Source organism: Chaetodon auriga, chromosome 11 (genome assembly GCF_051107435.1).
Source record: "Chaetodon auriga isolate fChaAug3 chromosome 11, fChaAug3.hap1, whole genome shotgun sequence".
In the NCBI taxonomy this organism is placed as follows: Eukaryota; Metazoa; Chordata; class Actinopteri; order Chaetodontiformes; family Chaetodontidae; genus Chaetodon; species Chaetodon auriga.
Genome location: NC_135084.1, coordinates 4025514 through 4048855, shown reverse-complemented (window position 1 = coordinate 4048855; position 23342 = coordinate 4025514). Strand labels below are relative to the sequence as shown.

Genomic DNA, 23342 nt, shown 5'->3' with positions numbered 1-23342 from the left:
GATTCTTATGTGTCCCTGTTGGCCCTGTAGCCTCACCTAGTGTCGAGTCAATTGCCTCAGCATAAGAGTATGTAAGGAAGCCGCAGGTTGTGAATCATCCAAAATACACACACATAACCACTGATATGAAGATGCACACACACAGACACACACATATATATATATACACACACACACACACACACACACACACACACACACACTCACACACATCACCCCTAATGCACCCGATCATTATTCTTGCATCAAATATCATAATGTATTTGTGAGGTTAACATCCTAGTTTGACACAATATTTTCTGTTGTGTATGCACAAAGGGTGCTAGGCCTTCTCTGACCTGTTGACCTAAGCTTCCACTTCCTGTCCAGTCAGCGGTTGGTGCTGCTGGGAGTCATGGGCAGAGCCATCTGTTTAGCCCATTAATCATCATCCACCAAGGTTTTCTGGATAACACTTATCTACAGTAAACAGTGTTTTGAGCCCTTCCCTGGCTGAAGTCTTAAAAACAACAGAGAAGATGCAAATGGAAAGAACATGAGCAGGTAATGAGAAAATGTACTGTAATGTACACACAACACCAGGAACCAGTAAGAAAGGATGGCCGGAAAGTGAAATGTTACATTGCAGAATTACTGCTCCTGTTGTACACCAACACACATCCAGGGGGATAAGGGCTGCTCAAGTATGTCAAGCCAGCCTAGCCTGTCCTTTCCTTGCCTCTTAGCCTGTGGGTCTCAGCTGAGCAATACAGCAGTGTAGCACTGAGGTTTGAGCCCAAACTGGCACATCAGTTGATGCTGCTGAAACTGGTCAAACAGCAGGCAACAACACTGTTGTACTAAACACAATAATCCCAAACAAGTGGCATAAAGTAAAAACTGACTTATCAGGTCAACTATGTGGTGTACTGTCAGTGGAAAAAGTCAAATGAATGCATTCCTTCAGCTCAGCGTTCTACACATATTGGTATGCATATGATTGGCAAAGATTTGCCTATTATCCTTTCTGGACCAAAACCTATATATTTGTGACACGGCTTACATGGTCAAGGTCTATGTTAAATATAGCCTGGCAAGTAGCTTCTACTGTGAGCAACATTAAAACATGTTGGCATCCCTGATAATGTTTGGTGAATAAAGCATGGTCAGCAAGCCCATAAGCCTGTTTCACCACCTGTCAGGACATTGTTAAAAATCACTTATTCAAAATCCCTGCATCTCTGATTAGTTTATTGTTGGCAGTGACCTGCATCATACACTGGGCATAAACCTGTTAGCTACAGAGAGAGTGCATTACAGAGAAAGTAATGCTGGATATTTTGTGCATATGAAACATTGTGATCATCACAGCACAGATTAGTAAGTGATTGTATTGAGTGGTGCTATTGATGCATTGATGTCCTTGTGGCTCAGTGACATTAAGAGCAAATCATGCACCCACAACACGAAGGTTTTTAATCTAGCCCATGGCTGCTGGAACATGTATTTTATGTCTCCCTCTACTGTGTACTGCCTAATGTAAAGACACATGAAGCTTTTTTCCTTGAAGACTTCCTTGCACACTTGTACAAAGACAACAGTATCTCATCTTGGATACTTTGTGGCCACACAGTTCAAACCTGGAAATAGGCCTGATAATCAACTTCAGAAAAATCTCGCACCATTATCAAATGCCAAATAGAGAAATTCAAATTAATCTCCAAAGCCTGTTCTTCACTTATGACTCCTGGCATACTTTTCATCCAATTTAGTGCCTATTCTGACCCACAGTCCCTTGTGAAGAAAGGAAGATTCCAGTAATTACAGCTGACAGATTGACATTTGGTATTTCAGGGAGGGTGTAAGATGGGGGAGGGGGCAAGAACATAGGGAACAGAGACGGGTGTAAAAAGGGAGGTTGTTTAGAAATGTGGTGTTAATTACTGAAGATAATGCCACAGCAGGGCTGAAGAGTGTGGAAACATGAAAACATTAAGTATTCATATCCATATCGGAGAGACAATCACAGCCAATTTTAGATAGCAGTACATCAGTTCGGGGGAAAGATCCCTGCTGCCAAAATTTCCTTCAACTGAATGGATACAATGTGAAATACCTCTGCTCAGATAAAGCTTTTCTTTCTCTGAGTCGAACAATACTAATCGTTTCAGAGCAGCGCATAATTCAGCTCCTGGGACCATGACCCATTTCTAATGAGGCTTGCTGAGATGCAGAGGCTTGATAATTCACACTTGATAATTGCCCTTAATTGGCTGGTGCTGCAATTGTGCATGGGTGTGTGATCTTACAAGGGAGGCCATCCTTCATCACTGATGAAAATTTGCTCATAAAGCATCTTAATGTTTCTGTATACACTGCTGCAATCATTCAAGGGAGCAAGAAACTTCTGAATTTAAATTTGCTAAATGCTCCTGAAGCTACTGCATGCCAAACGAGGCTACAGCTATCTTAGAATTATGTAAAACTGGGTATGTTGAGTTGTCTAAGTTCAGTTTTTGTCAGTGTTCTTTGGTTCAAACTGAAATATGTCAACAAATTTGCTGGATTGCCATGGATTTCTGTACAGACATTCCTAGTACAGAAACCAGGCTGCATAAATATGCCCCACCACATCCTCCATCCTCACCTTCTGCACCAGCACCCCCTCAGGATACATGTTTGGCCCTCTCCTGCCAAGTTCCTGTGGCACTTCCGGTTCGTGCACCACTGAATGAACAGGAGTTCCACAGCTCCAATACCATGATTAAGTTTGCAGACAACACGACTGTCATAAGCCTGATCACCTGACATCTTGGTGCCAGGACAACAACACCCATCTTAACATCAGCAAAAACTAAGCAGCTGATTGTGGACTTTAGGAAGTGACAGGAAGTAGAACATGCCCCCATCACCATCAATGGGACTACTATGGAGAATGTCAGCAGCTTCAGCTTCTTCAGAGTTTTACATCAGGTCCATTTTTAATAATCAAATTTATATCAATATCCAATGCTTCTCCATGTTATGTTTCTTATAATATGTAGTTTTTTAACTTTAAAACATCAGTATCAGAATTAAAGATTCAGCATCCATCAGGATTTAGTTGTTTGAAGATCTGTTAGAGGACATTAAGACAGGTACTTTGATCGCTTTCACACCAAAAAGGACAAGAAAAGAGCAATTTTACATTGGTGAGAGTGCATCATTTTAGGACATGCTGCTTGCTCCATGCTGAAGATGGCATCTCCAACTTCAATTTAACTTTGCTGAAGCTCTGACACTTCAATTTCTTCAAGTTGGAGGCTTTTAGTATTGATTGTTTACCACCATGGACAGAGTTAGTGTAGTTTCCTCTGACACTGAAGTGCAGACCTCTCTGCTTGGACCAGGTGCAGATGACTCCCTCTCTCCATCTCCAGTCCCCCCTCCCCCTCTCTGACCACCTGGCTTCTTATTCACCACTTATTCTGAAGCCCATGTTACAGCATTTGTTGACATGCAATTTGCAGAAAGCTTCCTCATAGGCCCATCGCATCTCTTCAACATCATTCCTGCAGTGTGGTCTGCCTGTTTTAGGATTTCTTCTTTTGAACATTTTTTTCTTTGTGCCTTGGACCACATTTTTATATCTATATATATATATACTGTATGCTAGATTTTTTTCTCCAGGATGGTGAAGTCATTATCCACTCTTCTCTGCCCGACTGGCTAGTACTCACTGCCTTTGTTGGGTTGGTTATGCTTAGCCATGAGGAGTGAGATTGGTTATGGTAAGAATATCAGGGTGAGCCAATCAAAGGCAGAGCAGGGCGGGTCATGCTTTAGCCATTCCAGGAAAAAAAAAACTGCATACTACATACTGTCTTACAATAGTCACACACAGGGAAGCTTCTTGCAACAGGTAAATTTATGTTTCTCCAGTAAGTCTGACTTGAAGTTACATGTGAAAGTAAACACTGGACACAGTTTCACTGGGTGGCCATAGTATTGACAGAATCTAAATTGATTTTTAATACACACTCTGTTCATGAGATATCCCGCTCAGTGCTGCCATAACAAACCCATTGAGACAACAGGTAATGACATACCATTGGTCTTCATAAAAACCACATGCTTCACACAACCACTCGTTTACTGTAATGCTCAATAAAAAGAAAGCTAAAAAACATTCAATGAGTTACCACTCAGCCTCAACTCATGGGTGAACAGGAGAGTGGGTGTGTGGGCCGGTTGCTACCACAAGGGATGGGTGTCTGTTGAATTCCCACGGGGAAACAGGCATTGAGCATGAGGGTCACACCGAGTGGGTGGCTAATACTCTGACTCAAGCTCATAGCTGGACAGTGTTAGGTCTTCCTGACCCCTCTAGGGCAACAGAACAGAGGAGAGAGGAGCTGAAATAGTAAGGCTGTGACATGTCTCCGCCAACACACAGTCTGCCTCAGTGGACACTGTAGATAATGTGCATCAAAGCAAGACTATGTGGAACAAACAGATAAAAAGTGCCTGAAGGTCTGTGCCATTTCAAAAGACAGAAGGAAGAGTGGCTGCACTTTTGTGCACAAAGAATCCCTTTACAAACCAAGCCACTCAAGTAACTTACTTTTTAGGTTGACATACTCTGTGTGGACATCTTAACTGGGTTAGAATAAGCAGGAAAACTTGAGCTCAAAGAAAAAAAAATCTGGTAAAGTCCTATTTGAAACTGGTTACTGTGACCTAGAAAAATCTGCCTTCTATCCTTTTACTTTTTAATTATCTGCACAAAATATTTATTTGAAAGGCACAATGAGTTCTTGTGTAGATCACTAACCTTTCCATTTAATCTGTTGAGTTTGAGTATAAACAAATAATTTCAAAACTTTTAGATCATTACAACGAATGAATGATTTTTTTTTTTTTTTTTTTGCCTATATTAGAACTACATTGTTATATAAAGAGGAAGAGGGAATAACAATATAAAAATAATAATAATAAAACTTCATAATGAGGTGTTCAATAAAACTTTTGGACTCACCTTATTCCAAATGTGATGACTCTGACAGTAAAATGGAAACCATAAAAGGGTGGCCAGTAATGATTCTGGGAGGTTAAAATACCATGTAAAAATCCTGAAAGCTGCACAAGCTATTTAGTTTAGCTTAGCTTTACTGACTGCCCGGTCACTGATGCCACATGCTTGAGAGCATTCTGTCACAGCGAAAATGATGAAAACATCCCAGTAATTCAGCGTGTATCTGCACTCATACAGTATAGGGCAAAAACGTAAGGAGTTTCATATGATGTCCTGTTGTGATATTGATTATGATTTATATTGATATAATTGTGACACATTGTGCTTTCAAGGGAAGGGGCCAAACGTAAATGAAACCACTAGTGTATGTGTTCCTCAAAAAAGCAGCTTCTGAAAGCTCATCCCTTCTTCAACTGGTCAGCACCCATAACTAGCAGGTAATTACACAGAGGAAGGGTCAGTGATGGGGGTCAAGAGGACTGGAGTGTGGAGGAAAGAAGATTGTTGCAGTATTGTTTTTTTACTGACCTCCTACAATTCAGCCACAGCACTCAATTACCCCTGAGGTCACGATAACTGCAACTACAGCCCAACCGCTTTATCGGCCTATTACAGATATATTTATCAGAAACGCAACAACTGCAATTTTCTTGGCCGATTTTGATTTCAGATTTTTTTGTAAGTCTGACGTGCATTGTGATTTTGGCCGACTCAGATTTTCTTTCTTTCCAAGAACTATGACTGACAGCATACACAAACATTTTTGTAACATTTTTGTGACTAAAATTTTATGGTCATAATAAAAGACTGACTGTTAAATGGGATTGGCGGTCCTGTTGGGGGGACGGGCTGCATGTGTGTAAATTTGACCTGCACAGAATCAGATATATCTAATCAGTCAGTCACGGGTCATGGCCAATGATGCTGAAAACCAGCCAATTCTGGTCAATAAGCCGACCTATCAGTGCATCTCTGATTGCATCGGTATATATGTTATCCAATACGCGGTGATATAAAATCTTTTTACAGCCCATAATGCAGTAAAATTTGCTTGGAGTAATTTCAAAATGGTGTCTTTATATAGTTTATATACAGCGACAATAAGAAGCAATTCTCAGTGATGTCGGCCCTGTCATGACACTCAACACAGGGGACAAAAGCTCTGAGACACAAAAATGAAACCATTTTGGCTCTGATGTGTGGTTGTTTATCAGTGTACCCATAACTTTTGAAGGGCAGGTAAATACTGCTATGTCATTTGTGAGTGGCTTACTGCTGTGACAATAAGAAAATGCAGAATAGAGAGGGGGACATGAAGGGCAATAAAGGCTCCATCAAATCAAGCAGAACAGATGGTTTCACTGTCTCAGTCAATTAACTCCGAAACCTCTTTGAGTCATTAGGAATTTTGAGGTATGTTCACTGAGCTCTCATGAAGTCAACATTGAAACAATAATTGTGATACCTGTCCAGCAGGTGTTGTTGCTAACTTCTAACCAAAATGTATCTTGTACGTATCATCCTGCACTTTTGGCTGAAGGGGCACATTTGCCGCCCACCTGAACAGAAATAAACTATGATGATGTGAGGGACGAAGACGGAGAGAGGAGTGAGAATGAGTCATAATGCGTGGAGAAATGGGATGACTGGGTCAGAAGCCTGTTGACATACATTAAAAACTGCAGTTCAACAGCACTGACATATACTTAAGTAAAAAAAAAAAAAACCTGTACGTGAATGCAGTTTTCCTCATTTATTTAACCCAACAATTCAGCACCGAGTCAGGAGAAACTAACCATGAGTAACTAAACTTGGTGCTGATGTAGACAGTGAGGTTGATTTTGCAAAGCAGAGGACATAGCACAGAAGTGTAATTAGGAAATAAAAAAAGCATGGGAAATGAGGAGGGGAGGTAGAGTGCAAAAGAAACCCACAGACAGCGCAGCAGGCATGGTATCTTTATTTCCGAAGCCACACTTTGGAGATAAACACCTAAGTGTATGCACAGACCCCCAAATCTTTACACTGCCTCCCCCTTTGTCCTCCACTCAGCCCCAACAATCCTTTATTTTGCCGCTGCCTCCTATTGTTGGCCCCTCCTCCACTCCTCCCCTCTCCGCAGGTCTGTCAGAATAACAGCAGCTCATGATGGGCTCGACTGAACTCAGAGCAGAGTGTGGCACACTGGGGCTGAATCATCTCCTTTTTGGCTTTTTTCTCTTTTTGCTTTTGTGTGTTGTTTAGGTGGTCGCTGTTCGGGTGCGTGCATGTGTGTGTGCTCAACCAGCCCCCACAGCAGTGGGAGAGGAGGAGACAGCAGTAAGCATGAGCGATGTCGTTTCCCCCTCCCTCTTCCTCCTCTCCTCCTCCCTCCCTCTCTCTCTCTCTTTCTCTCTCATTTTCATGCTCCTTCTCCATTGCCACGGCCATCAGGATCCGTCCTCCCTCTCTCGCCATCATTCTGCTCGGTTATGCAATACACAGTCCTCCCACAGTGACTGGTGTTGGAGACCTACTGTAACACTGCTGTCAGTGGCGGTAGGTGCAGATCCATAATGCCATAGCGACTGTCTGCCGCTCCAGCTGGTTGTGCCTCTCCACAGACGTCCGCTCCATGGGATTTTACAGCTTTTCCTCCTCTTCTGGAATATCACCTGCCAGACTCGTATAATTCAGGGCTCAACGGACGCTGTGTGTCACCGAGACACCATCAGCTGATCCTATAGATGTAATCATGCACAGTATTATTGGCATTGGGGCTCCGGTGATGGGCAGGTGTCTTTTTTGAAAGGCACTAATTGCACTGTTCCCCAGAGGAGTCTGAAGCTAGTGCAAGGGACGCTACAGAGCAAGGGGGGTGTGTAGATTTGGTGATAAGCTGGGGAGGGAGGTGGAGGAGCTGTGTGGAGGACTTTAGGCAAAGCAGTGACTCAAGAGAGGAGCAGGCAGGGAGGATGAGGGGAACAGTTGGGAGGTGGGAGGGGGCAAAAGGGGAGAGGGGTTCTCCTTGCCCCCTAAACGGAGGCTGCTAGTGCTTTTAGCAGCTTCTGATAAACACCTGCCTGAAAAGACTTGGAGGGCAAACTTAATCAAAAGAGAAGTTGGGCCGGTGGGGGGTTGTTGAACCTGACAGGTGGCGCCACAGACTGGGGGAGTGGAGAAGTGACACAAGGAGGTTTTCGCTGGAAGCGTAGCTGAGCACCGCAAAGCCGTACAGACACCGCTGCTTTCTGCTGCCCTCTCCGTCACTCTGCCTGTCGCTCACAGGCACTGGGACTGTGGCTACACAGCCATCCCCGCCCCTTCTCCCTCGGGTCGCCACATGTAGAATGTCCTTAAAGCCGTGTTTTTCCAGTGAGGATCAAAAAAGCATGCCGGATGATGTTGTCTCACACCTTAGACACCTTAGGGTAAGCTACTTTTTCTTTATACCATTGTTGTTTATTTGTCTGTAATGTCCTTCTTTTTGAAATTTCAGTGATTTCAGTTAATTTAGTGACAACTACACTGCATGTTGACATGAGAGCTAAAGGGGTGAAGATGATTGTAGCTCCATTCACATATGAGCCCAAGTCAAGAATAATCCTGTTTACCTTTTGGCTCACACATTTCATCGCCAGCTCCTCGTCCTCACCTTCCAAGACTCCTCCAGAGGGAAGGTGGGAATTATGCTCTGAATAACTACTTAGGAGGACCCGGGGGTGGTTAATCATTAAAGGCATATGAAAAGAGCTGGGTGGGTTTGACGGGGCTTTAAATAGCAGCATGCTTATTTTGTCATGGGGAAATGCCACTGACTGTTGGTGGTGGCAAATTAACAGTTTCATTTCAGAAAATCCAGGGATGAGCCTGATTGAGTGCTCGAGGAGTTTGGCTTCAAGTGGTGGGAGGTTGTAAACACTGGTGTTCACAGACGAATCTCAACTATGCTCTATGTGGCCATTGTTTTGTTCAATTCATGATTGATTTCCTTCTGGTGAGAGGATTACGTTGGCAGGGCTAACTGAACACAGAGCTGTTAGAGCTGTTTTTTGTGCAAAAACCGGTAGATTACCAGGAAGAGGAGGACAAAAGAGCAACACTAAGCCTTGAAAGCAGCATGCTAATTTAGACCAAGCTCTGTTGTTGCTTTCCATGCAAGTGTGACAACTTCTGACATGGTCTCCATAATTTCCTTTTATTCCAGATAAGTGCCCCCTTGCCAGGTTAAGGTAAGCATAAGGATCATGGGCACTACAGTCATCACCCTTGAGGACGTACAGACATTGGAGGTCAAGGAGGAGCAAGAAGAATCCATCTTGGCCATGTTAGGCATCATTGGCACATTCCTTAACCTCTTCGTAATTGTTTTTGTTTACATCTACACCACACTGTGAAGCGCCAAAGCAAAAGAGAATTTATTTCTTAAAACCTGCCGGATAAGACTTCTACAGGAAAGGTGGGAACACAAGGGAAAGAGGGTTTAACTAGGAAGTGACACATGTTTAACATGAACATCTTCCACAGAGAGAGGAGGAGGATACTATACAGACTGGCTAAGGATGAAGATGAAGAAGCCATACTGCCCAGTCACAGCCATGAGCCAGGGAGATAACAAAGGGCTGAAACATGGCAGGACCAGGACTATACTACGACCTCTATGGGCAGAGCCAGATGGACTCTAAAAAGCCCCCAGCCAGGAATGAACCCCCTGGCCTGACAGGGAACACAAACCTCTCCTTGATCTCTTTTCCTTGGACTGCTAGACTCATTGGAATCATGAGCCAAACAAGACAGTCTTGTGGACAACAGTGATGCTTTTCCATTTATTTTCCATCTTACTTAATTTTCAAACTGGTGGGACTGTAATTGCTAATTGCCTGTAAGGCATTTCAAGCAACACGATTAAAAGCAGAGAAAGAAGTAAGAACTCTGCTGGGAAGCTGCTCTGGAGACACTGTTGGCCGCCATATTCAATCAGTCTTCAGGGCCAAAAATGTAATAGCTTCTGGGCCCCTGTCAGAGTACGCTTCCCAAGAAACATGGCCCTGGAGGAGCTCTGCTGTACTGTTGTCTCCTAGGATACCTGCCATCTCAAAAATGCCCTCAATCCACAAACAACCATCAACAACAAACATATTTCTATTTAAGAAAATACGGGCTACAACTTTAACATCTTGCTGGGGATGAAACCTCCAAAATAGGGCAATATTTTTAGAGAAAATGGGTCTGTTATATCTGCAAGACATTAAAGAAGGAGATCAACTTGTAATTTAACAATGCAGCTGATTTAGATGTAAGATGAATCGGAGTGGGATTGGGGATGAAAGATTCTCTTGATTTTTTTCATGTTCATGTTGATTTCAGGGTAGTGTCAGCTATCCTTTTCCTGTATGAAAAGGCTTTTTATAAAGATTTGAATAACGTCTAGATGTATTGTGCAATTGAACAATAAACATCTGAGCACATCAATAAGGATAGCGTCAAGCCTTATCTGTGAGAAACCCAAAGAAGGATGTGTGAAAGGATAACTGTGAGAGGAAAGCGTGAGGATCATCACAGGGGTTATTTTAACTGCATATGCAGGTGAAAGGTATATGTTCTCATACACTGGGAGGGAAATAGGCCTCTGAGAACCTGGTTAGGATTCAAAAGGCATCTTAATGCTTGCACGTTCATAATCACAAGAAAATAGTTCCCCTCTGCTGACTGATGCATGCGACATCCAAACTGAAAGCCACTTCAGGCTTTTGACTGCTCTTCTTGTCTTAAGACTCCAGGCGAAAAGGAAGGAATCAGAGGGGCAAACATCTTCAGTGTGACACAACACACCTTTCAGAGCATTAGACAGGGAGAAGACATGCACCATGGCGCCTGTAATTGCAATGATGCTCACTGTTGGTGGCACCCCACCTCTCATCTCTGCCCCACACACTTCAAAGGGCATATCTACCCATTTCAACTGCTTGCAGTAAACCCTGTGGTAATAGAATCAAATATTTCCACGGGTGAGTAGCGATAAATTGCAAATCCACAAATCCACAGGGAAGGAGTGGTAATGAATGAAGGTGGTGCGGTCGCTTTTTTAGCTTTCACTTTGTACTGACTCTAATACAATGTCTTGCGGTGGGGGAAATCCTTGATCTAAGTGTGTATGAGTTGGCAGAAAGAACTCCTTTTCTGTGTGTGAAGTCAAGCACTTCTGGAAGAAGTCTTTTTTTTTCTTACCAGGCTGGTAAAACCTCTGAAATTGCAAATGAAAAACTGGACACAAACTTATATAGTAGTAAAACCTAAAAAGTGCTCACAAAGACACACAGACACACACACATTCAATTGTAGGGAGGCTCCATAAACACACATGGCTGTCCGGCTATGAAGGGATTGCCTTCTGTTCCACCTGGTCTCTATTGAATCTGGAGTGATTAATCATGACCAACCACCTTCCAACAGGCCAGTCATGTTCAGATTACCCTCCAACACCATAAGTACACCCACTCAACATGACTGATGGACCAAAACAGCCATTACTTAAGTGCTGTTGCCTGTAGAAGCCCAGATCAACTTAAAGTCTTGTCTGTATTAAATGAGTCAAAAGGGGAATTGAGGCATAGAATTGAAGGAATGTAAAGTTAAATGTAACAAACAAAAAAAATCCCATATCAGATCTGGAAACCATTTAGTGTCAACCAAAACGTGCCAGCATACCATTCTTCAATTAAGATAAATTAGTATTGCGATGACATTCAAAGGTATTACCTCTCACTAATGGCTTAGCTTCCTGTGATGGAGTGCCAGGCAACAACGGGAAACCGTAATGTATCCCAAAAGGCTTCGCCAAGATACTGATGATTAATGTGGAACAATGCGCTAGGCTGACAGGACTGAGGAGCTCTGAGGCAGCGGGGGAAATAGCGGCTGGAGATAGAGGCCTGTGTGGTAGTAAGCAAGGTAAGACCAGGGGGCAAATGAAAGGTGTTTAGAGTAGTTGGAAGAGATGAGGCTCTATTTAGAAGGGATTTATCCGAGTGGAGGTAGGGTGATTTTGAAGATGCAGTGAATTTAATTCCATCTAGAATGCACAAGTTTTTGATCCCCCCACACCTAGGTCAGTGTTAATTACAGCCCTGTGAATTGTCAAGCTCATTGGCTGCCTCGTGTTTTAAGCTGGTTCAGAGTACTTTATATTTTGGCAAACAAACAAACACAAAGTGGAATTAAGACATTACAAGTTAAGGGGAAGAGTCACCATGATCACAGTGGGCACTTTTCCACACACCTTTCATACTGCAACTGTTTTAATCTCCAGAATTTGTTCTCTGTATTTTGGTCAAATTTAAGTACTGTATATTGGGATAGTATTTCCCCTGTACATGAGACATAATTCAGCATTCTAGCATGGTATGACAAGAGATGTGATGACAGAGCTGCCTCTTTTAACACCCAACAGACACAGAGCAACATTAACATTCATTTGGATCTGTGTTTGTGTCCACCTGATACATGTACATCATCAAAAACATTCACTGTCTGTTTTGGTCACCACCATCCATCTTGTGAATGCTTCAAACAGCTGTCTGCTGCTGCAAGTAACCAGTGATGAGACTAAACCAAACCATAGATATCCCTCAAAACAACAACTAGGAGCTAAAAGAGCAATTCTCTGGGTTATTCACTTGGGAGTGCAGCCTTTAACATGTTGTTATTCGACTCATTGTTGATATAAAAATATTGATTAGCAGAGCTTTAAATAGATTACAGTTCTTCCCTACATAAAGCCTCTTCCGGTGCCCACTCTCTTCAGGAGTGGGCAGGACATCTTATTCATGCAGTCCAATTTGGAGAGAGGATTAGCTGAGTGTGAACCTGTCAACACTCCCAACATGCTGCCTTTGAAGTGTTTTACAGCACAGATATTATGCTGCAACCACTGTCTATGGATTACAGTCCTTATATTACTGTCTGAAGAGATTATAAGGTGTTATATTTCTTCAAGAACATCAAACATCTGCTCCACAGGCTTGGACAAAGCCTTCAGCATCTGCTTGGGCCGTGTAAGGCTGCGTTCAATACAGAGGTTGAAATGATTATTATTCCATGTAAAAATGCAAAACAATACTCATGAAGCAGCATTGTATTTCGGTTGAGTGTTGGATGTGTGGGCAAAATTCCACGTTACAGCCATCCAAACCATTTCTATGGGAAGGAAACGTGTCGCCCACAGCCACACTCACACAGAGATTATAGAATTATTTCTGTTCTTTCTGCTGTACATATGCTGGAAACAAGAGAACAACTGAAACTGGATCTTTGAGGCAGATGCCAATATCAGTATGTGAAAATAAAAAAAAAAAATCCAATAACAATATATGATATGAACTCATAGCATGACCAAACATTTTTTGTAGGGGTTCCACTTGTGTCTAAGACACGTAGTGTAAAAAGAAACATAAGAGCTTCTTACTGAACTCAGTCGAATTATGCAAACCTGATACATCTGTGATCAGCTCGTGTCTGCAGAGAATATCTGCTGCTGATTGATTAGCCAGGCTCTTCTGGAAATATTCAATAAAACCTAGAAACAACACACCAAGAATGTGGTTGTGTGGCTGCTTAAAAGCAAAGGTAACAACATGTCTTCAACTGACACCACACATTCATACTGCAACTAATGCAGGTGATCAAGTATACACATTTGAATAAACAAAAGCTCAATCGTAGCTCCACAAGTTCTTCCCTTCTTTCTTCTTCTGTCTTGCTTTGCAATAAATAGAGCATAGAAAACACATGTTCACCAACTACAGGCTCGTCTGACTTGAGAAGCGGGGGGCTCTCAGATCTCCCAGTTTTTCATTACAGCCAGCTCTTCTTGACATTTACTGACAGCCCAGAGCTCCTGGGCAACCAGCTCTCACACAGAAGGTGGTCTGCGAGCCCCCGGGTTTCATTTGACTTGCTGCATGTCACCCATGACTTCAATTAACTACGTGCAATGGCTAGTTGGCACAGTATAATGTCAGTGGTTATCAAATTGAGTGGTAAATGCATAGATCTTACAGGACAATATGTCATCATTAAGGCTATGCTTCAGCAGAGCATGTGGTGATGTTATCAAACAAGGGTCTATAAACTCCATATTACATACACATACACACACACGTAAGCGTGTGTCAGAGCATTTACCAGATAATGAGGAGCAATTACAACACTCAAAATGCTTTTTATCAGCTGTTATTTAATTATGAGACCAGGGGCGCATTAGCACACATGAGCATGCAAACAGAGAGACGCTCCTGCAAACTGAAACACCCCAGCAGCATTAGGCACAAAGAGGTGGCACACGCTCAGCTGGAACTGCCTCCGGGCTGAGAGGCAACAGTACACCACGGTAGTGGGAGGGCCGAAACACCGATGCTGAGCTCCTCATGTCTCATGTTCAATCCAAACTCAAAATGAGCCCGATCAAACAGAATTTCAACTGCTGGAAATAGACTGTCTGGTTTTAATGGGTAATGACTGAATGAGGATTTCATCCCAGAAATCATTCCAAACTGAGAAAATGGTTACCTGAAAATGCTTTGCTATCTTCATAAAGCCTTCTCCTACTGTGTGGACATCAATTATTTGAAATTTGCATCACCCAGCCTTTCCTAAAGATGACTGTGAACAGGTCTTGGCCCTTACAATGAAATTAAGGTATGAGCCTTTGGAGTGCGCTCCTTGGTGCTCCTTTCCTTTTTTTTTTTTACTCTAAAATTGTACAAAACTAAAATAATGCACTAATCTACGCACTAAGAATGTTTAATATTTAACATAATGCCTTTTGGAGATCAGTTCATCCTCTACTTACTGAACTATTCACAGTAACAGAAATTCAAGCAGGGGTGTCCAAACGTTTTCATGCCACTGTATGTTTATATGCAGTGTTGGGCGGAACACATTTAAAATGAATGTGTTACACTAAGATGTTAGTAAGATTTCCATAATATTCTAATTATCACATACAATTATCACGTAACACATTACTGCTGCCTGTTTGGGCTTCAGCAGCTGTTAGTGATGTTAACCCTCCAATATCAACACAGGAGGCAAGACCTCAAAATCGCTGTTGTTAAATTCAGCTGTGGTCAGCTGTGTCACCTGTTTACAGACCGTGTTGCACATGTTTTATAATTTCATAGAAATTAATTGCACTTCCTGCACATACCTCAAACTGTTTATACCTCATGCCAATTGCACTACCTTTATGTATTTATTATACTTTAAATATTATGACTATTTGCACTTCTGGTTAGTTGCTAAACTGCATTTCGTTGTCTCTGTGTTGCACTCTAATGATGACAATAAAGTTGAATCTAATCTAATCTAAAATGGCTACAGCTATAAGAATGAAAATGATCAACATAAACCACCATGTTCTGAACAGACACAATACAAACACCACTGTACAGACACTGTTACAAAGTGACATTTGTGTTTTTTCAAACTTCAGCCAGCTCGCTTTCCCCAGGATGGAGGTCAGCTGAAGACACACTGTGATACTTTCAATCAATATGTATTCTTTCATAGTTTTTAGAACTTCTAATCATGTATTATCTCTCCTGGCTCTTTCATTTATTTGCACACCCTCCTGTGAATGTGCCGTTTGTTCCTTTGTTCAATCTGTAAGAAATCCGAGTGCAGCACGAATGAGGAGAGCAGTTTGAAGCATGACTGCAGCCAGGCTGAAAAGGGTCAGCCCAACACTGATAACCAGCAAGTCCCTGAGGAACTGAGGCCGGATATAAGCAATGGACTGACCTGACCTGGAAAGTGCTGAAGCCCACAGTGTACTGAGAGCTCTGATGGAAGCTCACTGCTCGACCACCTGAGCGTGTGCAAAATAAAGCTGGTTAGAGCTGCACCACGACACGTCCAGCTCCACAGCAATGACCCCACAGTGTTACACCATGACATCAAATGACACTGCACCAAAGATGACAAACTTATCAAATCCACACACTCCTCAAACAAAACTATGAAAGGAACTGATCAAATTGCAAGTGCCAGTTTTTTCACGCTCGAGTACAAAAACAAAATTTTGAGTGGATGGTGTCTCTGAAGAATGTGGACTCATTAGACTTCTGCTTCTGTGACTTCAATGTGATTTAAAAGAGACGCACAAACTCAGCTTCAGTCTAAGATGCTGTGGCTCCATCTGCTGTTTCATTCAGCAAAAATCCAGCATCTCCACCACACACATACTTAAAAACACAAAGCAACATATACTGCACACAGACAGCTCCCCCTATAATTCACAACTGGAGGCCACACTGCAGTAGCTCCAGCCTGCAGTTATCCCTGAGATCAAAGACCAGAGTCATCTGAACCCACCATCTCAACATCAAAGGCAACCAGTGGGCAGCGTTTCATACAATGTCCACAAATCCACAGACAATAAGAAAATTCAGACAATGTCAGCAACAGATATCAGTGGTTTAAATCATTCATCAGGATGAAAACAATTCTGAACAAAGAATAAACAGACCCCAGGAAATGGTGCACAAACACGGGTGTGTACGCTGCTGCCATGTTAATGAGCAGGATTTAATGATGAACCTTCACAGCCATCCCTGACAGCTTCCTTTTCCACACACTGGGGTCCCTCCTGATCTTTAAGGCACTGCGGATACCTTTTTACACACCAATATATTACGACTAATGAAGTGTGACATTTTGCTGAAGAGGGATATAAACAAAAGAGACCATGGCGGGGAATGAGACTCTTGTCAACACCAGCGGCAGTTTTTTTTCCTCACAATCATATTTGCTCCAAACCATTTTTCCACCACGACACAAAGATCTCCGCTTCAGGACTTTTCTCTGGCTCTAGAAAAAGTGACCAATCATTTCTTTCATCTTTTGTCACTGCTAGAGTCCATGTCAAAACCTTTGCCATGTTCGAGAAGGCAGACAGTCCAGGCGTAACATGATGGGGGTCGCATGACCAGAAAAAGCTAGCTAAAGGCATTGCATATACTTCGAAACTCTCTTTGTGTACTATGTGTTTCTGTGAAAAAGACAAGCTGTTTTAGGCTGTTTTTGTACTTAACCTGCATACATTTCATAGCAAAAGCCATTCTTGGTTTGTATAACTGATTAGTTATTGTCAGTTCAGTCTGCAAGCTAACTCCAACCAATAACCGAACATTATACCCCAAAATGATTCGCAGGTTGTAATGGGAACTTGATCTCTACACCCATAAATACCCTACACACTTCATTCTAGAGGCCTGTTTTCAAAGAGCTAGACATGTACTTATACAATTCCTCACATAAGTACATTCCTCCTGAGCAACACAGACAATCAAATGTCTTACTCTTGTGTTGCGCTGTTAAGCCTCACTCAGGCACATTCAGGTATCCATGAAAACACAAGCTGTTTTCAAGATACCTGATCACTCATTGATTGTCCATTGCAGCCAACCAGTAGCCCCCAGTGCTAATGGTAGAAACTGGCAGTTGCTGCTAGTGTTGCGAGCCTCGCTGGATGCCACATGCTACCTCTTTTACTTTCAGTGTCATAGTCTTTATTTGTGAAAACAGGAAGCCTACCTGAGTCGTTGCGCAGGTAGGAGGACATAGCTGGGATGAGGCAGGACTGGCTCAGCAGCTCCTGCAGCACTGCTGGCAGTGCTGAGCTGTTCTGGGCTCTGCTGTCTGCTGAAGAGGCATCAGCACTGTGGCAACTGCTGGAGCCCGCTGGGTTGATGTAGCTTGCCAAGACCTAGTGAACAAAACAATTTAGACACACCGTAAGATGAAATACTCATGAAAGCTGCTTCAGTTGACCCATATACTGTAAATACATACTTTACATGACCTTACCCAAGCTATGTCACTACAGTAGACTTGGCTATGAACTAATTCATTAACTAACCAATTTAATTGAGACATTTTAGGTCCTTATTGAGAATCAACTTTTCATGCTGCAAGACAGGAAAATCTTAATCTTTTTAGTTTATTTGCTTAGTTTAAGAATGATGTGACATTGATGGGTAGATTTACCTGCAGCAGACAGGTGACGTGTTCCTCTTCTAGCCGTTGTTTGGTGAGGGCCTGCTCCACATCCCAGCCTGAAGCTGTAGATCCAGTACCAAAACCAGTTCCTTTAGCCCAGTACAGCTGTTGCTCCTCACTGGTGCCTCCACCATGACAACTGGATATCTGCGGCTGTCAACACAGACATGAGATAATGTACAGGGTTGGAAGGACAGTTTTAAGTTGGAGAATTGTTGTTAGAATTTCAATACATGTAAACCAACACATTTTAACGATATTTTAATTCACACTGACCACTTTGTCTTATGATATTTTTTTATAATTCCCTTCTATGTTTAAGGAAAGTAGTTGCTGGCTTATTAAAATTGTGGTTGTGTAATTTGCAATTTCACTGATCAATGAAATTCAACTTGGCACACTGCCAACTCCTGGAGTGGAGAGGAGAGTTTTCTGTTTTGAGTTATTGACTTAATTGTCAATATTTTCCTTAAAATAAATGCCAAAGACTGCTCTGTCCGAACATGCTGAAAGATATGGTCTTTGGACTGTTTGATGGCCATATAGTGACCATATGACAGTGTTTCCTAACTTAAAAATTTCCTAAAATTTCCTTCTTGGGATGTCTCCCAGGCTAAACATGTCAATGAACTGTGAGCAGTTCAACCACAGAGTGGCCTGAAGGTACTACAGTTATCAAAACTGGACGCCAGACATCATTAAGTTTGTCATCAATAATTAAGGGAGTGCAGTTTAGGCCTAGTTTGTCTGTAACCAATGCTACAAAATAAATGTGAAAATAACTTTATAACCTCATAAGAAAGATAATGACCAGGATAAAAGTAGTTTTAGCAGATCTTTGTTCTCTACAAAACACTTTTTCCAAACACTTTCAACCACAATTCACGACAAAACACGAAACTGTTCAATTATCAGGTCATATTTTTAACTTTTTTTGGCTTCTTTATTAAAGTAACACTGTTCTCTGAAATAATATTTGACTCATTTTGGTAGCACCCACTTGCACCTCCTCCTGCCACAGTAACCTACAGTTTATCTTCAATGTTTCTTTCAGACTTCCATACTTTGCATTTTCTTCAGCCAGGTGCTGTTGAGGACCTGCAGATGGTTTAGCAGAAACCTTCTCAGTCAGTTTAACAGGCAGGACAGTCAAGGGGAGTTTAGGGTCAATCTATTTTCAGGATAATGCCCTTCCATTGCTTCTCACCCTGAAGGTGTCAATAATACAAAGCACGTCTCTGACACGCTCCCATTTCTCTCCAAAACTTCATTTGCCTCTTATCATTCGGGCTGAACAATTAAGCTATTTGTCTGGGGCTCTCTGGGACATATGCAAAAGAGACCTTGAGGAAAGGCCAGCAGGGCAGAGAGCCATTAATAACGGCAATGATCTTTTCCCTTGTTTCTCTATCACAGCAAACAACAAAACAATCACTGAGGCGAAGGACCAGATTAGCTTCTGGTGTGGAGCTGGAAGAGTCTGAAGAAGAAGCACGAGAACTTGACAAGAGTCAAATGTCCAAAGCACAAAACACAATCAAAGATAAACACTTTATTTGATCAGAGCTGAAAAAACTGTGATATTTTCTATCTTAGTCTGTTTGATTCATGTTAATATTTGCGACACAAAGTTTCAACATTATTCAGAAACTCGGCTACATCTGCTTCAGAAGGTGTTTTGGAGCTTTTGAATTTGTTTGTGTGTGTGTGTGTGTGTGTGTGTGTGTGTGTGTGTGCATGTGTGTGAAGAGAAGTGGAAGTGTTAAGTGTGTTTCTGTACTTTCGTCTTTGTAATTTCTTTTTCTTTTGTTTTTTTAATCAAGTTGGAGGGACGATCACAAACACTGAGGACATTTCTGCATTTCTGAGGCCAGTCTGGCGAGTCTTGGTTCTTCAAATGGACAGCTGAAGGTTAGGGAACAACCGCGTTCAAGTAAAAACTTTAATGAATATCATTAGAACTGTGTATGTGTGTGTTACAGGCCATACCTCAGACACACTGGTGCTGGCGTTGGGGTTGCGGGGGGCATGGTGGCTGAGAGCCGACAGACAGGCCAGGATGAGGTGGATGGCACCGATCTCCAGAGCCATGCGGCGCAGCAGCACGCCATCGTCAGTTGTCAGAGGAGTGCTGCTGAACAACGCCCGCAAGACGTGGAACGGCAGTGTGGGCAGAACGTTGGCTGACGGGGACTGCAGGATATGACCTAAGAGGATGCCAAAGTATTTTGTTCAGGTTTGTGTTGAAGAGGGATTTACTGGTTTGCCAATATCAGTGTACCACTGCTGAATCCACTATCAAGAGATTTTGCACTGTGACAATATAAAGACACTGAATCCATCATAAAATGTGGCAAAAATACAGATGCTAAACATGAGCAGAAACAGTTAATACTATTAGATGCATATAGCTAAATACATGTTGTAGTTTGGATTGAATAGTTGTAACTGAGTAAGTACTAGTAGATCTTATTTGATCTATCTTTGATCTAAAGCAAGAGCTGATATTTGTGTTAAAATTCCTGTAGCAATATTTAAGCCATGAATAGGTTAACCATGTTGTACAGCATGGAATGCATATAAAATTCATCTTATGATAATATGATCCTGCAATGTAATCATTTTGGTATTGTGCAGTGACCAACACGTTTTTAGATCATTTCAGGGGAAGTTGTGAGACGTTAATGAAACACCCCTGAGGTGAATAATGACACAATTTTTATTCAGTATGTGCCTCTCCAGAGGCTGCCTGATGTGCTGTGGGACCTGCATCGCTCAACAAGATGAACAAAGTTACTCCGACATCTATCACTAACAAAGACTCTCATTCCAGCAAACTGGGGAAAAAAAACTCAGTATCAGCGAAATGTTCATATCAGAACATCCCACTAAGTAGTTCACATAATATGAGCAGAAGCAGAGGCAGGTATGAAGTTGAAATACAGGAGACATCATTAATATTCAAGAAGAAAAGTCAGACGCAAGAAACACAACAACCGAGGATGAAGAACTCAGCAGAGGTGTTGAAACCTGCAGTTAATGTCAGTGTTGGCAGCTGTGTAGTGCTCTCAGACTTACTGCCCTCTCCATCGTCTGTGACGCCCAGCACCAGGCGCAGCAGACACTGGGCGTGCTTCCTCTCCTTCAGCAGCACCTCTGCATACCCTGGCAGGCGCAGGAACAGGCCGAAAGCTGCCAGTGAGTGGGCAGGGATTGGTGACATGGTCTGCACTGAGGACGATGACGACGAGGACGACTGGGACTGCTGCTTGTTGATGGGCGGTGGCTCGGCGGCAATGGATTCCGGCGCCTCGTACACCAGCTCACCTGACTGCTCGATGGTCACCCACTCAAACTGGTCACTGTCCTTGGGCTTCTCCTGTGTGGCAGAGGGCACCACTGGGGCACTGACCTGTGAACGACCATCCGGGAAAAGTCAATACGAGACAACGCTGACGGGTAACTTTAAGAGAACACAAACTCTGCAGTGTCATGATGTGGTAGATTCAAGCCTGAGGGACAGGAGAGGCTGCTGGCTTCTCAACATACAGTGAACGTAAAACAAAACTCTTACTCTCCATCTGTGAACAAATACTGACACTGACCAACATTTCATATTCAAAGTAAAAGTACCAGTTTCATCCTTATTCAACCAAGGAGGAAACCATTGGGCAGACTTTAAAGCTATTTCAGCATACAGTCTCCAAGTCAAGCACCTGAGTTATCCAATGAGGGTTGAATCTAGGGTAAATGGACTTGGTTGTACATCACTGAAAATGAGGCAAAGCCAAGGGGCTTCTGTCAATTCTAACTGATAACGATCTCACAGAGGGACTCAGCACTGGGACTCAACTCAACTGGGACTCCCCACCAGCCAGTTAGACCTGAAGAAGCCCTTTGGAAGAGAGGCGAAAAGTTTTTAAGTATCTACAACCAGGTCCAGCTACCCTTGAATCAAACCTCCTTGGATGACCATCACACACCTTGGTACTTTTTCTCCTTAAACTGGAAGGTTTAAACAGAAGATTCCCCAATGCATGAATTAAAACACAACAGATTAATACATTTTACTCTATCAAAAAGAATTTCTCAGACCTAAACATGTTTTACAGTGTACATGAACATGCTTTAGGTGAAGATTTCAGCTCTACTTGACCGACATACTTGGTCCATGCATTTGCTTGTGTGCTGCTGGCTCTGAGTCTCACCTGCTGAATGACATCTGGGTAGAGCATGGGCAGCCTCTCTGCGATGAGGGCCAGGCCGCCCATGCCTGCAAAGACCTGCAGTGGTGACTGGATGGGGTTGGTCTCCAGCAGGGACTCGTCAGTGGCAGCGTCCAGACAATCTTCACTAGGCGTCATTGGTTCGTCCTCTGGACAGCTGTTCAGCATGTCACAGTGATCCACTGCAAGGAGAGCAAAGAGAGGACCTGTTGTATGTTCATGCACTGTCTGGTATCTGGGACACTTGTTAGCACTGAATTTGGTTAAAATTTGAAGTCTACTGTGAGGAGAATCCCATCACTGAAGTGACAATACTGATGACTCCACATAACAATCCACGATCAGGGGACCGTAAACTTCATACAGACTCCAGACAGAAAGCAGTTGTTATGGAGCACTCGGGGACAGTGGTTTCATCCGAGAATTGGTACACTTGTAACAAGTTTTTGGTTTTTTTTTTCCTCTCAAACTAAGGAATAGCTATGGAACTGTAAATGCATGCATATCATGCACCTAAGTACAGGCTACTCTTACTCATATCCAAATGTGAAATTCTAGTAGTTTTGGAAATATATCTAGTTGTACTTGCAGATTTGCAGATCATAGAAGAATGACTGTTGGCCTTGGGGGAGGTCAGTGCTCTGAATGTTCTTCTAATTTGGTGATTGTGAGGAAAGATTTGAAGTTCTAGAGAGTGTGGTGTTTATGTGATGCATGCTCAGGTGGATGCTTGTTGGCTTCACTGGAAAGCCTAAGTTGGGCTGATTCTAGCAGGCTGTGTTTGGCTGTTCCATTTCAACTGACATGACACTGAGAATAAGGGGTATGAGGTTAGGGGTGCTAAATACATTTTAAAATACAGAGTCAGTGGTTTTTCTTAACCTTTATCCATGTGGTTTATCTCACCCTCTTCCAGTTTCTCACTGTTGGCGATATTGTCTGTATTAAGCCTTTTATGTTATGTATTAGTAATATTTCTTCTCTCTCTACTGAACAAATGTGGGAATTGCACACACACACACACACACACACACAGACAGACAGACAGACAGACAGACAGACAGACAGACAGACAGACAGACACA

At 42.6% G+C, this 23342-nt stretch overlaps 1 protein-coding gene across 6 annotated transcripts in view; it reads right to left on the bottom strand.

The window, feature by feature from the left end:
- Nucleotides 1–23342, bottom strand: part of birc6 (baculoviral IAP repeat containing 6) — a 119014-nt gene that overhangs the window by 32416 nt on the left and 63256 nt on the right. For 4 of the 6 annotated variants that reach the window (XM_076742274.1, XM_076742279.1, XM_076742278.1 and 1 more), the window contains exons 60-64: nt 22240–22463; nt 21110–21443; nt 20021–20238; nt 18020–18184; nt 17567–17738 (exon numbers count right to left, since the gene is read on the bottom strand). In XM_076742274.1, coding sequence (XP_076598389.1) covers nt 17567–17738; nt 18020–18184; nt 20021–20238; nt 21110–21443; nt 22240–22463 — 1113 coding nt within the window. The remainder of the gene's footprint in view (nt 1–17566; nt 17739–18019; nt 18185–20020; nt 20239–21109; nt 21444–22239; nt 22464–23342) is intronic. The other 2 variants (XM_076742276.1, XM_076742280.1) reach the window with 1 other exon arrangement.